General features: G+C 48.2%; 1 protein-coding gene across 2 annotated transcripts in view; it reads left to right on the forward strand.

The window, feature by feature from the left end:
* Nucleotides 1-20,722, forward strand: part of WWC2 (WW and C2 domain containing 2) — a 166,321-nt gene that overhangs the window by 122,605 nt on the left and 22,994 nt on the right. For both annotated transcript variants that reach the window (XM_032618319.1, XM_032618320.1), the window contains 9 exons: nt 74-220; nt 1,251-1,324; nt 5,219-5,464; nt 11,216-11,305; nt 12,382-13,004; nt 16,453-16,582; nt 17,308-17,388; nt 17,482-17,568; nt 19,887-20,079. In XM_032618319.1, the coding sequence (XP_032474210.1) occupies nt 74-220; nt 1,251-1,324; nt 5,219-5,464; nt 11,216-11,305; nt 12,382-13,004; nt 16,453-16,582; nt 17,308-17,388; nt 17,482-17,568; nt 19,887-20,079 (1,671 nt within the window). The remainder of the gene's footprint in view (nt 1-73; nt 221-1,250; nt 1,325-5,218; nt 5,465-11,215; nt 11,306-12,381; nt 13,005-16,452; nt 16,583-17,307; nt 17,389-17,481; nt 17,569-19,886; nt 20,080-20,722) is intronic.

Here is a 20,722-nt window from a genome sequence, read left to right on the forward strand (position 1 = left end):
AATTTTACCTGGTGGGGAGGTTTCATGCTCTTAAACGTTCAGCTTTATGAAGTACTTTGTATTTCCTGAACAGAGTCTTGCTAAGCTGCAGGAGCGGTTTCACTTGGACCAGAGCATTGGCAGATCTGAGCCAGACTTGAGATCCAGTCCTGTGAACTCTCATTTATCTCTCTCCAGACAGACCCTGGATGCCGGATCACAAACAAGCATTTCCGGGGATGTAAGTTATCCACGTGGAAGGGTTGGTCCCGGCACTGTCCTGACGGGCCCTGATTACAACACCGATGGCAAATGGAACAGGGGCCAGGAAGGTGGTGCGGATTCCAGCTGTGTGCGTTCAGCATTTCATACTCATATGACTGGATTTAAAAATCTTAGCCTTATCTTTTCTGCCTAGGTGCCAAAGCATATCAGAATTTGTCCATATGAATAGCTTTGTTCAAACTTTCTCATACTGTATTTATTCAGAGACTCTATTGAAAGGCGAGAGACACATGAAAATTTTGAGTTTTTCCTACGAAGTTTAGAGTCTTAGACATTAAGGTCCTTCCAAATAAGCATTAAGGCTAATGAGAAACAAATATATGCCTTTAAAAACTAACCAAAAAATTTGTTTTTATAAATCTGAACTTGATTATATTAAAACATTTGATTGGTGGTTTATACCTGGCATTTGAAAATATTTAATGTGGCTTGAATATTATTACCAGTTTGTATTCTACCTTTTGGGACACCATTAGTAGATATTTACTTTTCAATAAGTTCCAGTTATTTTTGTATTCTCTATGCTTCTTTGAATTCTGTGCTATGAAAGTAAAACAGGTAGAGATCAACAGTAGGGCTTACCTGTTTGAAAAATTAATTTTCGAAGTAATTTATTTTATGTTTATGCATTTGAAAGTTAGATGATGGAAATTTTGGCTCATAGAGACAAGGAAATTAGTTCCAGTTCATAAATTTTATTGACCTGTACACCCTTCATAAACTCTTAGATACCAGAAACATTTACCTGATATTTTTTATCTTGAATTTAATGTGTGGAGAAAAGGACGTTAAAGTCTTTGAAAAACAGACAAGCTTGTATTAAAAAGAAATGTTTTGTCCCTACTGAGACTATAAAGTAAGTGCCTTTTCAAACTGGTGTTCCCATCTTCTTTAGCTTTGCAATTACTTGCACTTCCTAGAAACAAAAGCAGTTTACTTCATTCATTTGCAGAGTTAATTGACTTTTCCCTTTTGTTTTTTACTAGATCGGAGTGAGAAGTAGATCAAATTTGGCTGAAAAGGTCAGGCTGAGCCTCCAGTATGAAGAAGCCAAAAGAAGGTAACAGCAGGGGAGCTGGGTAGCGGTCAGTGGGTAGTCAGCTGGCTCACCCGGATTTCCTTTTCCAGAATTCATCTTTACTCACGTAGGGACGTCTGCTGGGCGTTCGCCACCGTTCTTACCCAGGTCACCCTTCAGATCTTAGAATATAAGGGTTACGGGGTCCCCTCCCCCGAAAGCTGAAGAACAAGGAGAGTTAATGAGAAGGGCGGGAATGAAACTTTCCCCTTCATTCTGGAAGGAAGAAGCTTTGAGCTTGTATGGTACTTCCTTACTCACAATTCAAAGTGCGGAGGTTGGTTTCTCAGATAGAAATGTGGTACCGTGGCTCAGGTGCAGGGCTTGGTAGCAGCTGAGGAGTCTGAAGGTAAAGAGCTTCAGGCATCTTCCTTGGCTTGAAGGGAAGAGCCCCTGCTGACGTCCTGGGGGATGCTGAGCTGTCTGCTGTGTCACTCACTTCAGGGAGTGTTTCCCTCCTTGACCCTCTCAATTCTTCTTCAGCCCTGCCTCGATAACTTTTTCTTACCTTGTGACTCTGCTGGGGAAGGCCTGGGAGACTCCTCTGTCCTTGCCTCGGTAACAGACTCAGCTGGTTGTCATAATGTAGGAACTGAATTTGTTCTGAGAGAGAGGGTCATACTGATACATTCCATTATTTTCCTTTTAAGAGTGTAAAAATGCTGCTGTTTTATTATTTAGGAAGGCATTGGGTGACAAACCTGCATTATCATGAACATGAACAGTTCGGCTGAGAACATACTGGAGCATCGTGGCTTCCCACCACAAGGAAGCCCGTAAGATGGATACTGGAATATATCCATTATTATTGGTGATGATGAGAATTTAAAAGTCACTGGCCAGAGTTCTTAGAGGTTGTCTGGCTTTAACAGAGTCTCTATTTGATCTGCCTAAATATAATATTTGCCTCTGGGTAGCCTCTGTTACTAATATTACTATTACTTGGTTCTTTGATTTACTGAAAGAACCCGAAGCTTTGTTCCATGAATCATTAACCACGTGAGCTTGAGCAGGTCACTTAGCCTCTCTGAGCAACATTACACTCGGCTAATTTTAATGCCTATAAAATTTCCCAGGTAGATTATAAATGGCTTGAGGGTAGGAAACATTTTGTTTACTGTATTGTCTGCTTCTCACATGCCAGGCTGATGCTTTGCCCTCAGTAAGGACTGAGAATTGCTCTGTGCATTTGTGGCCCAGTGATGTGGAAGCCTGTTAGGGGCCCTCTGGCTATAAGCACGCCCAGTTCCTGAGCTGCCAGAACTCCTAGGTTCTGACGTAAACAAAGCCAGGATCTGGTATTCTGGTGTCTGGTTTTCTGAAGGAGAATGGCCATAACTCAGAATTAATCTTGGGGACCAGGCCTCATGCCCCGGGGCCCTTGGGGTTTGACGCGACTTCCCTTGGGCCAGCTTGAGCTTCTGCTTTACTTTGGCTCCATGTGGAGCTTACACAGCCCTTCTCCTCCTAGGTGGTCCCGGAAAACTTCATGTTTTCTTGCCCAGAAAGCTATTTCCAAATAAAATTCAAGACCTACCTAATGCCTGATCCCACAAGTAATAGACGCTGTTCTTTCCTTCACTACATCGTTGCTGTCAGTTCAATCGGTTAATTCAGCCACATCAAAACTTAAGACATTAGTTCTTTCCCATTTGGTTGCATTGCTGTTCTATTACCATTGGGGGTTTTATTTTAAAGTTACTAGCGATTCTGATGAGAAGGTAAGTCTCAAGGGTTTATGCATATGTTGAAAACGCTTTTTCTTCCTCAATTCTGAATAAGACGCGGGTTGTGTTCTCCTGAAACCTGTTTTCTCCTCCAGCTTTTGTTTTATGTGCTTAATGAAGCTAATAATGTCTTGCTTAATTTTCCAGTACGTTGAGACAGTTGTTTATGGTTTTGTGGTTAAAGCTGACGAGTAGCTGATGTTACATCTATCATAAGTGCAGGCGATGGGTGAAAATCAGAAGTACATTATATGTGCAGTGCAGTTTAAGATGGCAATTTTATTTTTAACTCAAACAAGAAACTTCAGGCAGAAGAATGTGGAACTACTTCCCTTTTTGTCCTGACAACATTTTTTGTTTCGTTTTGGTTTATTTATTTATGGCTGTGTTGGGTCTTCGTTGCTGCACGCATGCCTTCTCTAGTTGCAGCAAGCGGGGGCTACTCTTTGTTGCGGTGCGCGGGCTTCTCATTACGGTGCCTTCTCGTTGCGGAGCACGGCCTCTAGGTGCGCAGGCTTCAGTAGTTGTGGCACGTGGGCTCAGTAGTTGTGGTGCGCGGGCTGTAGAGTACAGGCTCAGTAGTTGTGGCGCACGGGCTTAGCTGCTCCGTGGCATGTGGGATCTTCCCGGACCAGGGCTCGAACCCACGTCCCCTGCATTGACAGGCAGATTCTTAACCACTGCGCCACCAGGGAAGTCCCCTGACAACATTTCTTGTTCACCTTTTTCTTCTCTTCTACAGCTTTTTACATCAGAAAGGGGAGGAAAACGTCCCCCCTTCTCTATCTGTTTTTCATTTTTCTAGTGTGCGCTGTAACAATACCTAGAGTAATCATGCAACATTTTTTAATAGGAATATGGATTCTTCGTGCCAACATCAGTTGTGTTCATAGTTTACCTTGATTTTGTGCTTATGGTCAAAACAGCCAAGTGGCATTTCCCTTGTGAACAATCCCGATCGTCCTCACAGCGCCACAGAGCAAGTTATTTGATTCGGGTGGTCATTCTTATTGAATCAGGAGTTAACTTGACCATTGAGTACGAAGCTCTAGAAGCAGTGACATCTGGGGTCAGCAAAATTATGAAACCAGTGAAGGTTCCCTTTGCTGCGTTTTCCTCCTCCCGCCCCTCCCAGCCCCGTCGCTTCAGCACCTGTTGTCACTCCAGTGGGCCCTGGGTGCTGCTGGTAAGTGCGTTCAGAGGAGAGCCAGGTCAATGCCGTGCGTACAGGGCCAGCCCCGTGAGCGCCCCGTGTATGCTGTAGACTCCATGCAGACCCTGAGCGGGAAGCGAGTTCATGGTGCACAGCTGAAGATTGTGGGTGGGGGAAGCCGAGCCCTGCCCCCTTTTCCTTGGCGATGCTGTAGTCTTGAGGGATGGACTTGGCTGTGGTACTGCGTGGCCTAGCCCCTGCCCTCTTTTCTCCCCTCTTCCTTCCCTGATTGGCTGATCCCCAGTTGCTGCCAGCCTAGCCTGGGGACAGCGTCTTTACGCAGAGGAACGAAATCTAGAATAATGCACTTCCGGCATCATTTACCAGAGATTCTTTTTTTTTTTCGGTACGTGGGCCTCTCACTGCTGTGGCCCCTCCCGTTGCGGAGCACAGGCTCCAGACCCGCAGGCTCAGCGGCCATGGCTCACGGGCCCAGCCGCTCCGCGTCATGTGGAATCTTCCCGGACCGGGGCACGAACCCGTGTCCCCTGCATCGGCAGGCGGACTCCCAACCACTGCGCCACCAGGGAAGCCCTACCAGAGATTCTTTAAAGGAAGCTCTCGGGTGTTCCTCCCGCCACCTCACACAGGCAGGCACACGTCAGGGCTGACCGCCCACGGCCCTCTGCTTTTTAAGCTTCTGTGTACTTTGACCTTCATCCTTTTTCCGGTAGGTAGGTGTGCTTACTCAGATGTTAATGGTGGGGAGGATAGATGAGGCAGATAAGAAGTAAGTGTAGCATCCGCTGCCGCTGCCCCGGGACCGGACCGCCGCTGCCCAGGGACCGGACCGGACCGGACCGGAGCCTCACACCAGCCATCACGCCCGTCCCCTGGGGGGTTAGTCCCGACCGTAGCCCGCCTCGTGTTTTCCCTTCCTTGGGGCTTCTGACTACGTGCACAGCTGTTATTTCATTCTGTCTTATTTTATTTTAGTATGGCCAACTTGAAAATCGAACTGTCGAAACTGGACAGTGAGGCCTGGCCTGGGGCGCTGGACATTGAGAAGGAGAAGCTGATGCTGATTAACGAGAAAGAAGAACTTCTGAAAGAGCTTCAGTTCGTCACCCCCAGAGAAGCGCACCCACGGACGAGCTGGAGAGCCTGTGGTGCCGAGAGGCAGCGGCTGGAGAAGGAGCTGCTGTCGGTCCGGGGGGCGCCCAGCCGAGCTCTGGCCGAGAGGTGCGTTCCCCTCCCCGGGCCCCAGGTGGCTAACCCGTGGGGGGCTCAGCTGGGCCTCCAGGCCGTTCTCCCTGGTCTGCGGAAATCTCAGAGGCCTCAGCCCTTAGTGGACTGAGGACTTCTTCCTGTAGAGCAGTAAAGCACACCCTGCTTAGTCCCCGTGGTTCTCTACGCTTTTGGGGAACGTGAAAATGCCTAGAGACAGATGTTGAATAACTAGGGAATGTTGACAGAACAACCAGGAATGCAGTCCATCGCTGACCGAGGCTGATAACAGTGGCTGTAAACTATTGCACTCTGATAAGAGAGATTATCTGGACTGTTAGAGCGGCTGGAAGCTTCCTATTCTGGGTTTATTACTCACAAGAATGCAAAAGTTTTATTGCTTTTCATTTCACAAGGAAAAGAGAACTTGCTCCCTTTGATATCTCAACAGGTCACAAAATGTTCACTTGGATTTGTTTGTCAATTGAAACCCTCCTCTGAAGCAGGAGAAAATATAAGAGAAAATGCTTTAAGCAATTTTCTCATCTTTCTGTGGGAAGGTGTAAATTGATCACTTAATCTAAAAACTCCAGTTCTGTAGGCAGATCAGCTGGACTCTTAAGCACGGAACCCCTGTGTGTGTTTGCCGTGAGGACACCTGCACAGCAGCCCTGTGTCCAGCCTTGCTGACTAATGGTCAGACACCTGTTTACCTGTTTCAGCCATAGACCGTGTGGCCCTTTAGAACACTGCGCATCCCATCTTTTAGGCCAACAAGTAAGGAGCAGAATGAAGGGAGAGAGATTCACATTTGCGTACTTCAAGTGACCTGGGAATAAGTTTAAAATACCCACCCAATAATCCAGTCACTTTTTTTTTTAACTTCTTGCCTTCTAATTCCTTGTCTTCTATAAATGTTTAAGGTTGTGTGTCAACATAATATCAAAACATTTGAAAAGTGTGGTGGTGGAGGAGACGGGGGAGGGAAGAACCTCTGACATTCCTGGTGAGGTATTAGCGTGAGCACTTGTTTAACCGTGTGAGTTAACATGCTGCTGGAGATAACGCATAGCTACAGCATCACAGCTTTAGGGAGCGTGAAAAAGTATCAAAGGGGGAACCCCGTACAGATGCCATCCTTTCACTATCTTAAATAATTCTCGTCACCCACCTGCCCCTGCTTCTCCTCCCCTCCTGCTCTGACATCTCTAGAAGGTGTCAGCAAGGCTGGCCAGGTAGGGAGCCATCCGACCAAGACCACAAGGAACAAAAAGAAAGGGCGAGAAGGCAGAATTCAGTTGTTTTCCTGAATGACCTCGATGTTGTATGTGAGTGTCTTGTGTCTGTGTTTCTTAAATTCTGAGGATGAACGTTTTGATAATCATCAGCAAATATGATTGAAATGGTTAGCTTTGTGTGGCTCGTAGATAAAACACCAGTGATCTTTTGTGGTTATGTCGCCCTTAATAAATGTCATATAATTATACCTGTGTAACGTACGGACATCTGACATCTAAGCTGTCCTACTCTGCAGTATCTGAATCCGGGAAGGGCCCTACCAGTGGACTTTAAATTTTTTCTGGGAGAGAAAGAAAACAGGCGTTTGTTTCTTTGTTTTGAATCAGCTTTTACAGGCATGATGTCTTTTCTTTTTTTTCTTTTTTTGGCCGGACCACGTGGCATGCAGGATCTTAGCTCCCCGACCAGGGATAGAACCCCGTGCCCCCCTGCACTGGGAGTGCGGAGTCCTAACCACCGGACTGCCAGGGAAGTCCCTTGTTTTGTCTTTTTCATTAGGACTGGTAGCTTCAAAAATGACTAATGTAGTAACGTTAAAAATATAGTTTAAGTGCCTAGACTTTGGCTTTTATACTTTTGTTTGCACACACATAATAACTGTCAAAATTCCAGCAGAAACAGTAGGCTTAATCTCATCCGGAAGAGGAGCTATAAAATATTTATACAAAATAATTCTCTATCTAGTGAGATCCAGCCGTGGGGTTTGAGTCGCACAGGGAGTAATGGGGGCCATCCACGGGTTTGGATGGCCCCTCTGACTTAACGACCGTGCATGGGCCCACGTCCCACAATTGAGATCTTAGCAGGAAGGGAAATGTGTATGTTTCATATTTGTGATATGTTGGCTGTCTGAGTCATTTGGAAGGGTCAAGTCATTTAGCATTACAGAAAATGGACACCAGCTTCCTCTCTGCTGTCCTCGGCCAAAAGCAGAACCCCATGATAAAGCAGGGTAAGGCTGAGGGACTCACACTTCCTTGCTGGAGCAGCTTGCAGTTTTCTCACTGCTATCCTTGGCTGCAAAATGGCCCAGCATTCCCTGTGCAAGAGAGCAGAACCCCTGCGAAGTGCACCCGGAGTCCTTTGTTTCCCAGTGGGCACAGCACGGTGTGGCTTTGGGCTTTGTTGGTGGTGGTGGTTTTACTTTACTCCCCATATGTTCTCCCCGTTTCCTACCCTTCACCAACCTCATCGTTTCTTCCCACTGCCTGTGTATATTCCTGCTGTGCTTGTCGTTGCTCTTGAGCTGAAACGGGGTCATCCCCCCAGCCAGAAGGCCCGAGAAGCCCTCTGCAGGCAGTGTATTTCCTCGGTGCTCCAGCAGGAGGTCAAGGGAGACACCTCTGGGAACTTGACATTCACTGTGTCAGACTTAGTTTCATCGCAGAGCAAACGGTGCTTCACCGACCCCAGACCCCCTCCGTTTCTTCTCGGTACCTACACGCCTGTCAGACAAGCACTTGCTGCTTCCCCCAAATTATCCTGTTTTCCACTTACATTGTGGGTTTCTCATTATTTCAGGGGTGGCCTCAGGCGAGATTCTGAGTCATTGCTGAATTTTGGTCTCTGAAGGAGCTAAACTCACATGAATTTTCAGCCGCTGTGTGAGCTCCCAGAGTCCCCCAGCTGTGCCCACCAGCCCCGTCCTCAGTGTCGCCTACTCGCGGGACCGCGCGCGGAGACGGAGCTCGCCCCCTAGTGGTCATAAAGCGCATCGGGAAAGAGAAATTGCTCTCAAATGAAAAAAAGACTTGTTACACATCCTTCTATTCTTTCCTTACAGTTATTGAAATTCCTTAAACTCTGTGCTTTTCTATGGCTGATAAGATCTTAACATTGCTCCTTCCTTTTTCACAAATCTTAGGGGTTTTGCCTTGCATCTTGCCAGGGTGTCTTGTTTCTTAATCATATGAATGTTTTTGCCACTGATTCTGAAAAAGTTCTTATAGCAAGTGGGCGGGGGGTATGAGTGTCATATATTTTTTAATGGAAAAGGAACTTCTTACTTCTGTAGATGACATGGAGCTTTCCCCCTCAGGGCACCGAGGGCAGAGGTGGAGGGTGCAAGGGCCCCCTTGTCTTGTCCAGGGCAGCTGGGCAGGGGTGTGGAACAGCGGGACCATGGGAGGGGTCTTTCGGGGTCAGGTTGAAGAGGTCTTTCTCACCCAGGAGGAGTAGCAAGATGGGGGCTGGAGAAGGGTGAGGAGAGACAGGGGCGCACCCTCCTGAGGGGGCTGACATCTCAGCAGTTTCTTCTAGTCCCTGGTCCAGAGGAAGTGGGGGAGGTCATTTCCCAGGAAGGATACCAGGAACCAGCTCCCACTGGGAGAGGCTCTGATTCCATCAGAGACAGAAGGTGCAGTGCTTGACAGAGGACAGCCACAGGGTTGCCGGCAGGGTTTCAGGGAGACACCTCTGGGAACTTGACATTCACTGTGTCAGACTTAGTTTCATCGCAGAGCAAACGGTGCTTCACCAACCCCAGACTCCCTCCGTTTCTTCTCGGTACCTACACGCCTGTCAGAAAAGCACTTGCTGCTTCCCTCAAATTATCCTGTTTTCCACTTACATTGTGGGTTTCTCATTATTTCAGGGGTGGCCTCAGGCGAGATTCTGGGTCTTCGTTTCTGTGCGGGGGCTTTCTCTAGTTGCGACGAGCGGGGGCCACTCTTCATCGCGGTGCGCGGGCCTCTCACTGTCGCGGCCTCTCTTGTTGCGGAGCACAGGCTCCAGACGCTCAGGCTCAGTAGTTGTGGCTCACGGGCCTAGTTGCTCCGCGGCATGTGGGATCTTCCCAGACCAGGGCCCGAACCCGTGTCCCTGCATTGGCAGGCAGATTCTCAACCACTGCGCTACCAGGGAAGCCCCCTACTTTTTGACCTTCACTAGACCTCCCCAGGGTCTTCTTTAAGCTTCTTCCAATGACGTGATCTAGACACCTGCAGGGAGGGGACCGGGAAGGGGCGCCGGGCTCTCCAGGCAGCCTGGGTAGAGGAGGGAGAAAGAGCCCGAGCCTGCCCTCCGGGAGCTTAGGGTTCAACTGGGGAACACAAGCCAGGCCTCAGTTCAAGGCAACCGGGAAAGGTCTGGAAGGGCAGCACCTGAGCCATTGCCAGAGGAGGGCCTGGGGGGACCATCACATGTGACTGACTGGAATGGGAAAGATTTGGATTTAAATTTCAGCATGAAACACACTGTGTTGCTCTGAAGCCTCCTTACCACACCAGAAAAGCCTTCATTTGTGTGTGTGGGACTTGGTTTTAAAACTTACTTCAAAAGTATTGCTCCGGGCTTCCCTGGTGGCGCAGTGGTTGAGAGTCCACCTGCCGATGCAGGGGTCACGGGTTCGTGCCCCGGTCCGGGAAGATCCCACATGCCGCGGAGCGGCTGGGCCCGTGAGCCACGGCCGCTGAGCCTGCGCGTCCGGAGCCTGTGCTCCAAAACGGGAGAGGCCACAACAGTGAGAGGCCTGCGTACCGCAAAAAAAAAAAAAAAAAGTATTGCTCCTGTATCAGGAGACATGGGTTTTAGTAGATTCGGGGACTTTCTCTGGACCTTTATGTACCTTCTAATTCAGTTAATCTACTTTGAATTAATATTTTTTCCTGGTTGAGTTTTTGTTTATATTTAGGAGATTTAAAAAAAAACGTGGTGGTTTTCTGGGTCCCGTTCTGCTCATTTCAATGATGTCTAAAACTCCTCACAAAGACAGTATGCTTGATATATTTAAAAATGGCTTACTCAAGTACACAATTCCATAATACTCAGATTTTTTTTTTCTAAAAAATCCTCATAAAAACTTGTTCAGCTGAATGTGGATGAAATTTCATGAAAATCCAGTACAGGTGATGAGAGGTGCCATCGATGGGAAAGGAAATCACTTTTATGTCTTTTTCTTGCTTAAACAGTTAAGCCCAAATTAGCTCACACTGGCAATTTGGACTAATTTGTTCCTTCATCGCCAAAATTCTCATCAAAATAAGATTGGAATTTTTATCACTAACTATGATTTTGGAACAGCCCTTACCAAGTTCAGTACTCAGATGATCTTTTCTAATTCCCCGTTATTGCAGTCAAGTGTTTTAGTAACGGAAGCTCAAGTCTCAAGCCTGCAGAAGGATCTTTAATGTTTGTTCGGTTTTTTCGTTGTTCTTTTCCTCCCCACTGTCTTCCCCTAACTTGTAAGAGCGTGAGGTTTTCTTACCCATTTAAGAAAATTTTAGACTACCAAAATTTCACAAGTTCTCAGTAATGCCGGCCATTTGGTGCAGCTCTCCCCCTTCGCTCAGTGGCCGTGGACGGCTCTGCCCACTTTCCTTCTGGCAGGTGGCTCTGTTTTCTCTGTGTCGAGTTCATTTGGATCTCACAAGGGGAAAATAATAAGGATCTTTCTTTTCTTTCAGAATCTTTCTTTTCCTGCTTGATCATAGTTCTGTGAAAATAAATTCATTTCTTTTTCTTGTCTAGATTGAAATTGGAAGAGCGAAGGAAAGAGCTGCTACAGAAACTTGAAGAAACTACTAAATTAACTACATATTTGCATTCACAACTTAAAAAGTAAGCCTGTTTGGTTCTTGAGGGGAACATTTTTCTTGACTGCATCCAGGCATGTTGTAGTTCATCTTTGATTACTTTTCTCTTTATTTTCAATGACTTAAAAGTAGGAAAATCATTATACTAATACAATTAAAACTCGGATGACCAAATTTAAAAATGCAGGAATTTGGGTTTGGTTTATTTTTGTTTCATGAACCCCAAGGTCCTTTTTGGAACATGTTTAAAATGTGTTGGGAAGAAGATGTATTTCAACTATCAGGACATACTTAGGAAAATGACACATTTCTCCACCTCATCCCTTCTTTTAAAAAGGGAAGGTGGGGGAGATTTGCCTGAAAATATACATCCTGAAATATACATAGAAAGAGGAGGAAGGCGAGTGAGCCCAGGGGCCTTTGTCTTTAGAAGCTGGCCTCTTCCTTTCTCAAAATAAAAAGTTTGATTCTTTAAAAGTAGAGTCACTGCATTAACCCTTCATGCTGTTGGGTTCATTACACCTCCCTCCCACTTCTGTATTTTTTCTTAGTCTGCCATGGTGCTTTTTTTTTTTTGCGGTACACGGGCCTCTCACTGCTGTGGCCTCTCTCGTTGCGGAGCACAGGCTCCGGACGCGCAGGCTCAGCGGCCATGGCTCACGGGCTCAGCCGCTCCGCGGCATGTGGGATCTTCCCGGACCGGGGCACGAACCCGTGTCCCCTGCATCGACAGGCAGACTCTCAACCACTGCGCCACCAGGGAAGCCCAACTTCTGTATTTTTTAATTGCATAGTTGCTTCTGGATATTTATGCAGGTAGATTTATCAATAGGTATTTGATCGCTTTTTAAATTTTTTGTAACTTTTGCACAAGGGGGATGATTTTTAATGAGTAGGATTGCTGCTTAAAGAGTCTTTAGAGAGTCAGGTTGGAAGCATTCACGAATAAGCTTGGAAACGTGTGGGGTGACAGCAAGTTCTCTTACCCCGGTCGTTGACTCTGCTCTTTGGTGTCACTGGGTTTCTTTCCTCTCGGCCCGAAGGAGCCGGCAGGGGTCTCCACATCGTTCCGGTTTTTACAGCTGTGCTTTCCCCTCCCAGCCTCTCCGCCAGCACGCTGTCCATGTCGTCCGGGAGCAGCCTGGGCTCGCTGGCCTCCAGCCGGGGGTCTCTGAACACGTCCAGCAGAGGGTCCCTCAACTCCCTCAGTTCCAGCGAGCTCTACTACACCAGTCAGGGCGACCAGCTGGACCCGGATTATCAGTATAAACTGGACTTCCTCCTGCAGGAGAAAGGTGGCTACATTCCTTCCGGACCCATCACCACCATCCACGAACACGAAGTGGCCAAGTCCCCCAGCCAGCCTGGCCGGAGCGGTCCCTGTGTGGCAGCGGCCGCGGCCCCGGGCCGCGCCCCCGCCCTGCCCGAGGCCCCCACGTCCGTGGCGTCCCTGTCCTCCCGGTCCTCCCTTTCCTCCCTGTCCCCACCGGGCTCTCCCTTGGTCTCAGAAGGCACGTTCCCCCTGTCTCCCCACGACGTCGTCCCTCTCCATCACTTCTCTGCTGACCTTGAGGACTGTGAATTGAGCAGCCACTTTGCAGACATTGGCCTCGGAGACGATCAGCCGTTGCTGGACTCTGACCCGGGAGGAGCGCCCCCGTCTCTCTCAGAGGATAAGGACCTCACCGAACGCACCAGGGCGCTGCCGCATGAAGGGCCTGCAGGTAAACGGAGACCCTTGCTCTCGCGCATCCCTCTTGACCATTTCACGGAGAGTGACTGGAGATTACTTTTCCCACGGAAACAAAGGGTATATATGTCCCCCTTCTCTTTCTGCTGCTCTTTTTTCATTTTGGCTTCATTTGGGAAAGAATGTTTATTAATAAACCTACACATTTTTTCTTGATCAAACGCAAATCCCCTTCCGTATTTCATAGATTTAATCATCGAGCATCCACTCTGTTGTGTAGAACCCCATTGTGTATGGCATCTGCCCGGGAACACATTTTGTGAACGTACTTCGTGCTTGCAAATAGGTTCTGGTTCTGAAATAGCAAGAAAGGGAAGAGGACCTTCTTTTCAAACTTGGCCTAAAACAGATGAAAACCAAGGCAATTAGCATACCAGCTAATTAGTATCAAGGTTCAATGTTTAGGTTGCTGTGGGAATTCTATATAAATAACGATGAGTTTTGTTTCATGCCGGACTCTCCCTCTCTGCGGAAAGTTAATGCGGGGAGAAAGCCGGTTCCCATGCGTGGTGTCACCCTGCCCTCTTGTGGCCACGGTACTAGTTGCAGCCCAAGAAAGCGCAGTGGCCTGAGTCCTTACTGCTGCATCTGTGCTCACAGAGACCCAAACAGAGGGAGAATTTAATACTTTTAATTGTTTACCGTTGCAAGGCAGAAGGTTTTACTATACTAGATGTGGCTGTAAGGAGAACGGGATGGTACCTTGTTTGGCAGATGATCGCAGTTGGGCTCCGAGGAGCCAGCCCCAAACCAAATGAGAAACAAAGGCCAGTGCTGGTCCCAGGAGGCCTGCTCAGAGCCACACAGGCCCCTGCGCGTCCACAGTGCAGGAGAAGACAGGCTCTTTAGAAGGATTTTCCTGCTGTTTCCGTAAGCATATTTATTTTGTACTTTTGGTCCTAGAATTCTAGGTATTAATTGATTGGCCATTTCAGATGTTTAGAGAGGTGGAGGGATCCATCTCGTTTGTGTGGTTTCGAATACTGAGGACTGAGCCACCGTCTGCCAGTGGCCTGGGGCAGAGGCAGCGCAGGAGATGCTGTGTGGTTTGCGTGCTGCCCGCCTGGCAGGTGCCAACAAGTGATGTGTTGTTGGAATAATAACCGCAAAGAAAATAGCACAGGAGCGCTGCTTACCTAACGGCTCCAGCAAAGCAGAAACCTGCCTTGGGGCCTCGCGCGTGGCCCGATGCGTGCTGCCCCTGAAGCCAGTCCGGACTGCCCTCGCATCGCAGGGGCCCCGTAGGCCGGCCGTGCTCCGGCGAGCACGTCACCCGGTCTCTCGGGCTTGTTGTTCCTCATCTGCAGAGCAGGCACGAGGCAGTATCTACCTTGTGGGGTGCTGGAAGGGTTAGCGCTCTCATAATGCCTCTGAAGCACCCAGCCGTGCCTGGTTCTCGGCACTCAGCTCACAGTAATTAATGTTAACTGTATGACACTAAGGAATGCAAAAACTCTGCTAAACCCAGTTCCTGTCACAAACCACCGACATTCACGAAAGGAGGACAGAGCAAGGGAGAAAGAAGGAAGAAAGTGGAGTGGTTTTATGCCACTCTTCTGTGCTTTGGACCTGAGGGATCTTACAGTTCTTGAGCATTTCAAAGCTGTTTTTGCTCTTCATGTACTTGGAGTGTTCTCTAGTGACCACCTGTCCACATTCAGTCAGTTTGGAGGGGCCAGTAAATGAGGCTGCATGCTGGTGAAGCACGAGATGAGGGAGAGAACCTCCCGGGGTCTGCCCCGCTTGGCCGTCCTGAGGCACCGACGTCCCTGCGCTTCCCGCAGCGTCCGACGCCTCGCTCCCTACCCTTGATCTGCTCCCGTGTCTGTCTGAGGGGTCTGTGCCTGCAGAATGGTATCTCCAGAGTGTCTATGAAACAACGTTTAACTTTTTAAATGCACGTTAGTTAGAAAACTGCTGTTAAAAAGTCACACTAGGGGAAAATATATCCAAGAGCTTTGTTTGCAAGTAATATTCAGTTTCACATGTGAAAACAACCGAAAGCATATATTTGACCCTAAAGACTAATTCTCTCCAGGTCAGGTCAGCGACACTCGGTCCATGGGGGGGATGTCTGACCTTGGCATGGGGGCAGGTGGCTTATGATAGTGACACTGGTCACCTGTCAGTGCTCTAGACTCTTGTTCAGCTAAAGTTGAGTTCCTTTTATATACATTTGACTGTCCAGGACCAGTCCCTGCTGGATGGCAGAAATCAAGTTGGAATAACTCCGAAGTCCTTCCGCAGTCAGTCTCTGTCATTGTCAAAGTCAATTTCAGGCTGCTGTGGTTATTCCTGGGGGTAATCAATAAATCATGTCATCACCTTCACCCCTCACAAAGAGGGGTGGGCGGAGAGAAGGCACTTCATCATGGGGGGGGGGCCAGGGGGGAAGCATTCCCAGTGCCAGAAATAAAAGGGAAAATGCAGCCATCAGTCCTGTAATCTGAAGCCTTAAAATTTAAACATCTTAACAAGATGTAAAGTCATGACTCAGAAGGGGGACGAAATGCATACCAGTACTGATCCCGATCACCTGCCTGAGGATGAAAGAACGCCATGGGCTTGCAGCTTATTACACAGGAACACAGCTTTAAACGAGGCTCCCTGCTCTCTGCAGGTTGCCGGGGTATGAATATGAGTCAGAGATCAAAAGTTAAGTGGTGGTTGGTGAAGATTCAGTAGCACAAAGTTTTTGTTTTTTTTTTTGTGTGTGTGTGGTATGTGGGCCTCTCACTGCCGTGGCCTCTCCCGCTTGCGGAGCACAGGCTCTGGACGCGCAGGCCCAGTGGCCATGGCTCACGGGCCCAGCCGCTCCGCGGCATGTGGGATCCTCCCAGACCGGGGCATGAACCCGTGTCCCCTGCATCGGCAGGCGGACTCTCAACCACCGCGCCACCAGGGAAGCCCCAGCACAAAGTTTTTAGTGGTATTAGCCAGTGAGGAATTCTCTAAGTCAAAGACTCTCTCTTTAATTTCTATTAGAGCAGCAGCTCAGGAGAGGGAGGCTGGAGAGAAGGGGCGAGCAAAAGAGGAGGAAACCTTTCTCTCCATTGAGCGCTAGAAGCTCTCTTATAGAAACGTCTCCAGTACTTGAGGGAGGCAGACAGCTTCTTACCCGCGACTGTGCTCTCTGCAGCGAGTACCGAGAAGGGGGAGGCAAGGGGCCCTGGAGAAAGTGTGCAATTGATCCCTTCCCTTAAAATATCCAGGACAGAGGAACAGCCGATTCTTTCTCAAATAACTGGCATCCCAGGAACCTTATAAGTCGCAGTGCCTGGCCTCCTTCACTTCTGTTGATTTGAATAGTAGCATCCTTGATTCTCAGGTCGAAAGTTCGTTTTGGATTTCTCAGAACCAAACCATGTGTGCATTTTGTACTTAACTTTTTCTAAATAGTGCTGTCACTCTCCCCTCCCTAGATGTGGAAAAATCATTACCAAAAAGAAGAGGAATCCACTTGCTTGGGGAGAAAACCACTTGCGTGTCGGCTGCGGTCTCGGATGAGTCCGTGGCCGGGGACAGCGGGGTCTACGAAGCTTTCGTGAAACAGTAAGGACCCAGCACGGTGCCCTCTCCGCGCAGCCGGGCGCGGGGTGACAGACCGCGAGCGCACTGCCCTTATTCCACTCTGTGCAGGGGAAAGGGCTGTAGGCATTAAAGAAGTGGCAGGCTGAAAATTCTAGGGATATCAGAACATCCCATCAGCAGGGAAATGAGGACCAGGCCGATATGCTCAAAGGCAGCCGAGCCTCTTAGAGACGTAAACTCGTTTTTAATGAGAGCGTTGCAGGGCTTGCCCAGTGCCTGTTTGGCGCGTCGTGAAGCGTTTCGTGTATGCAGATTTCAGAAAGCCTGGTGTATCTGGGGTGCCATACACCCCGGGGAGGCTCTGGAAGCCCAGACACCAGAAAGTCATTCCCCTCAAGGCCCAGACGCAGACTCCTCTTGACAAGGTGAAGCAAGACATTTACAAGTGAGCTTGCACTGGGGTCAGGCCCACTGGCTAGTAGAGGAGTGCTGTTTTTTGTTTTGTTTTGTTTTGTTTTTAGCGATGCCGTGTGGCTCGCACAGTCTTAGTCCCCTGCCCAGGAATGGAACCCGTGCCCCCTGCTTTGGGAGTGCAGAGTCTTAACCACTGGACCCCTAGTGAAGTCCTGAGGAATTCTGTTAGCTCAGGTTTCCATTCAGAATCAGTAAGTGGCAGACAGCAGCCATAGCTCTGCATGTTTCCGTTCACGAACGTTCACCTGCACCTGCTGTTTCCCTGCCCCCAGGCCCAGTGAAGTCGAAGATGTCCTGTACAGTGAGGAGGACGTCGCCGTCACGGAGACGGCCCAGGTGCAGATCGGACTCAGGTGCGGATGTGCGCGGGAAGGGGCGCGTCTCGCCTCCGTGCGGTGACAAGTGGCCCATACTCTTCCTTATCTCATCAGCTTCTCTTTTGACAGATATGATGCAAAAAGGTCAAGTTTCATGGTGATTGTAGCACAACTCCGAAATCTTCACGCCTTCCTGATACCTCACACTTCAAAAGTGTAAGTAAAATCAGTGGAGGACAAATCAAAGAACTTAAGATTGTCCATATGAGAATTTTCCATCGTAATGTAGCAACTCATCCAAGTGAAGATGTGGGAAAGACATAGCAGGGCTGACTGTGTCTTAATCGGCACTAGATAAAGGCGAAGAGGGGGTGATATGGGCCGATCCCCTCCTTTGGTTTTATGAACCATGCAGGGAGGAGGGAGGGCATATGGGGGAGTGGCTTGATCACCCCAGAGAGCCCGCTTCCCAGCACTGAGGTTAGGGATACCTGTCAGTAGTATTCAGGGAGGACCGGCTGGTGATACCATTCGTGACTTCCCCCTCCTGATAAGTGTGCTGAGATCTCGGAGCACACCGTGGACAGCCTTTTAATCTTCGAGTGACCTGTCAGGGAAAGGACAGATCCGCCAGGGATCGAATGTGTGAACAGGGAGAGCCAACCCGCAAGTCCAGGCAAAACTACAGAATCCCCCAAGAACACGAACTTGCATGAAGCCCCTGATGTCGGGATGGGGCTGCCGGCAAACGTCCCGCCTCTGCCAGAGCAGGGCGCACGCAGGAAGTCACAGGTGGCCTCCAGAGTGCGATGCCAAGCCTCTGCTCCCGGCTGCCCTGCGGTCGCTTGTCTGCCTGGCCTGACCCTTCCTGAGCGCATGGCAACGTGTTCTTAAACCCGTAACGAAAGCCTTGGCCTAAATACTGACACTGCTCAAGACGACAACTAGCATGAAATATCCTCAGAGTCGTTCTTTCTTTCTCCTAACGTCAAACCTTTTTTTTTGATTATTGATGACGACAAGCAGAATTGATGCATCAGCGGGTTGGCGGCGGCCACAGGGTCTCTGTGAGTGACCCCCAACCCCCTCCCCAGCAGCAGAATGAGAGGAAAATCACCCTAACTTTCCTTCCCCTATGCCTTTGGTTCCTAACCCTGTAAAATCTCACTTTCTTCACTCGGAACCATTTGAGGATGGTGTAAGTGGTTAGGCCACCGGGACAAGGTGAACTGAGTCTGGAGAAACAGAACATCCCGTCCCTCCCGCCTGCCTCTCTAAAATACCTCCCTTTGTTGCTTTTCCATGAAGGCAGGGAAAGAAGATTTCTTCTGCTGCATCTCCAGCCTTAACGACTGTGGCCCAGGGTCCACTAGGTTTTTAATGCTGAATCTCCATAATCAATGTTGATATAAAATACGGAAATAATATGGCCTTCCTCAGTTCCTCATGTGAATTTACAGTTTTTATAATTGGAGAAAGATGCTCTTTAGAATATGAATTAGAAATCCTGGAAATGGGGGAGTGGGGAGGGATTTAATGGGTGTTCTCTTTCTCGTATTTAAAAGAAGATACCTCATGCTGTTTCCAGGAATTGTCAATCCTCGTGTAATGCGTGCTCAGAAAACTCACTTTTAAAGTAGTATTACTACCAAATGTAAAATAGATAGCTAGTGGGAAGCAGCCCCATAGCACAGGGAGATCAGCTTGGTGCTTTGTGACCACCTAGAGGGGTGGGATAGGGAGGGTGGGAGGGAGACGCAAGAGGGAGGGGATATGGGGACATATGTATATGTATAGCTGATTCACTTTGTTATAAAGCAGAAACTAACACACCATTGTAAAGCAATTATACTCCAATAAAGATGTTAAAAAAGAGAGTAAAAAAATAAATAAATAAAATAAAGTAGTATTAGAAGTTACTGTTTATCTCTGACTCTTCCTCAAAATATGACAAAGCGTAAAACGGTTTGTCATATCTGAGACTTCTGAGATGCTAGGCAGTGCTTTTTTTGAACTTTTAAAATTCATCTGTTTCAAATTTTCTTAACAATGTGCTACTAGCGTTTCTTTTCCTCTAGTAGGATAATGTGTTCCATTCCTGGGGAATGACCATCAGCAGTTCTTGTTTAATATGCAGGATGAGTGTTCTTTGGGACAAAGTCACCCGTGTCTACTTGGTGTGTTCCTGCTTTCCCAGCTTCAGGTGGCAGTCACTGTGAATGGTCAGGACACGGGCAGGTGGGACGTAAATCCGTCTGCCCCGTGGTCTTCGTTCCTCTCACTTCCCTACCACGTGCCTTTGCTGCAGCCCCGGGGCGGGCGGCAGGCTCTCGTCCTTGCATGATCGGAGCACCGGCGGGTTAAGAACAGAGCCTCCGCGCCCCTGAGCATGACGACCATGGTGGCAGCAGAGCTTTGGGTTGAGATGAAGTCTGTGTCCCTGTGTTTCTCTCCCAGGCAGATACTTTCAAACACCAGCTGTGAATCCAATATAATTGAACCAGTGAAATCCATTTCATCCTTGTTCTTTGCAGATACTTTAGAGTTGCTCTGCTTCCTTCCTCAACTGATGTCAGCTGTCTGTTTCGAACGAAAGTCCATCCAGCCGCGGAGTCCCTGTTATTCGGTGATGTGTTCAGAGTGGCCATCTCCCAGACAGCCCTGCAGCAGAAGACGCTGAGGGTGGATCTGTGCTCTGTCAGTAAACACCAAAGGGAAGAGTGCCTGGTAGGACTTTTCATCATCTCCATCATCAGATAACACTATCGGATATTCTGAGAATAATTTTCTAGTTGTTGTTTTGCCAGCCTCGATACTTCTACCGATCTGCCCAATGCCTCAGACACACCCAACAGTGGCTTCATTTTTTTATCTGAAGTAGTGATTTCTGGTTTCCATTCTCTAATTCCAGACCTTCCAAATTTGCTTAGAAATTATGATTCTCTGTAAAATCTACTTTTTATTTCTAACCTTTAGATAAAGAAGAACTTTGGCCTCTGTTATGACCATCACTGTGGAGTATGATTATTATTCCCAGTACGAGTCTGGTGCTGGGTGTTTTGTATACATTATCTCATTTAATCCTCTTGACAATCCTATGAAAAGGGTATGATGACCCCTATTTTCAGATGAAGAACTGCTTAGAGAAGTAATGCATCCAGGGTCACACAGCTCATCAATGATGGATAGATATCAAAGGGACATCCCACACCTAACTGACTGCTACAGATTTAAGCAGGACACTGAGTATAGTTCCTTCATTCAGCTCGTTCTCCCAGCCACGGTGTTAGAGCTTCTAGGAAGTCTTAAGTGTTACTGTTTAGAGCAATAGGATATTTAAATACTAATGCAGAAGACTTCACACATAACT

Source organism: Phocoena sinus, chromosome 21, assembly GCF_008692025.1.
Source record: "Phocoena sinus isolate mPhoSin1 chromosome 21, mPhoSin1.pri, whole genome shotgun sequence".
NCBI lineage: Eukaryota > Metazoa > Chordata > Mammalia > Artiodactyla > Phocoenidae > Phocoena > Phocoena sinus.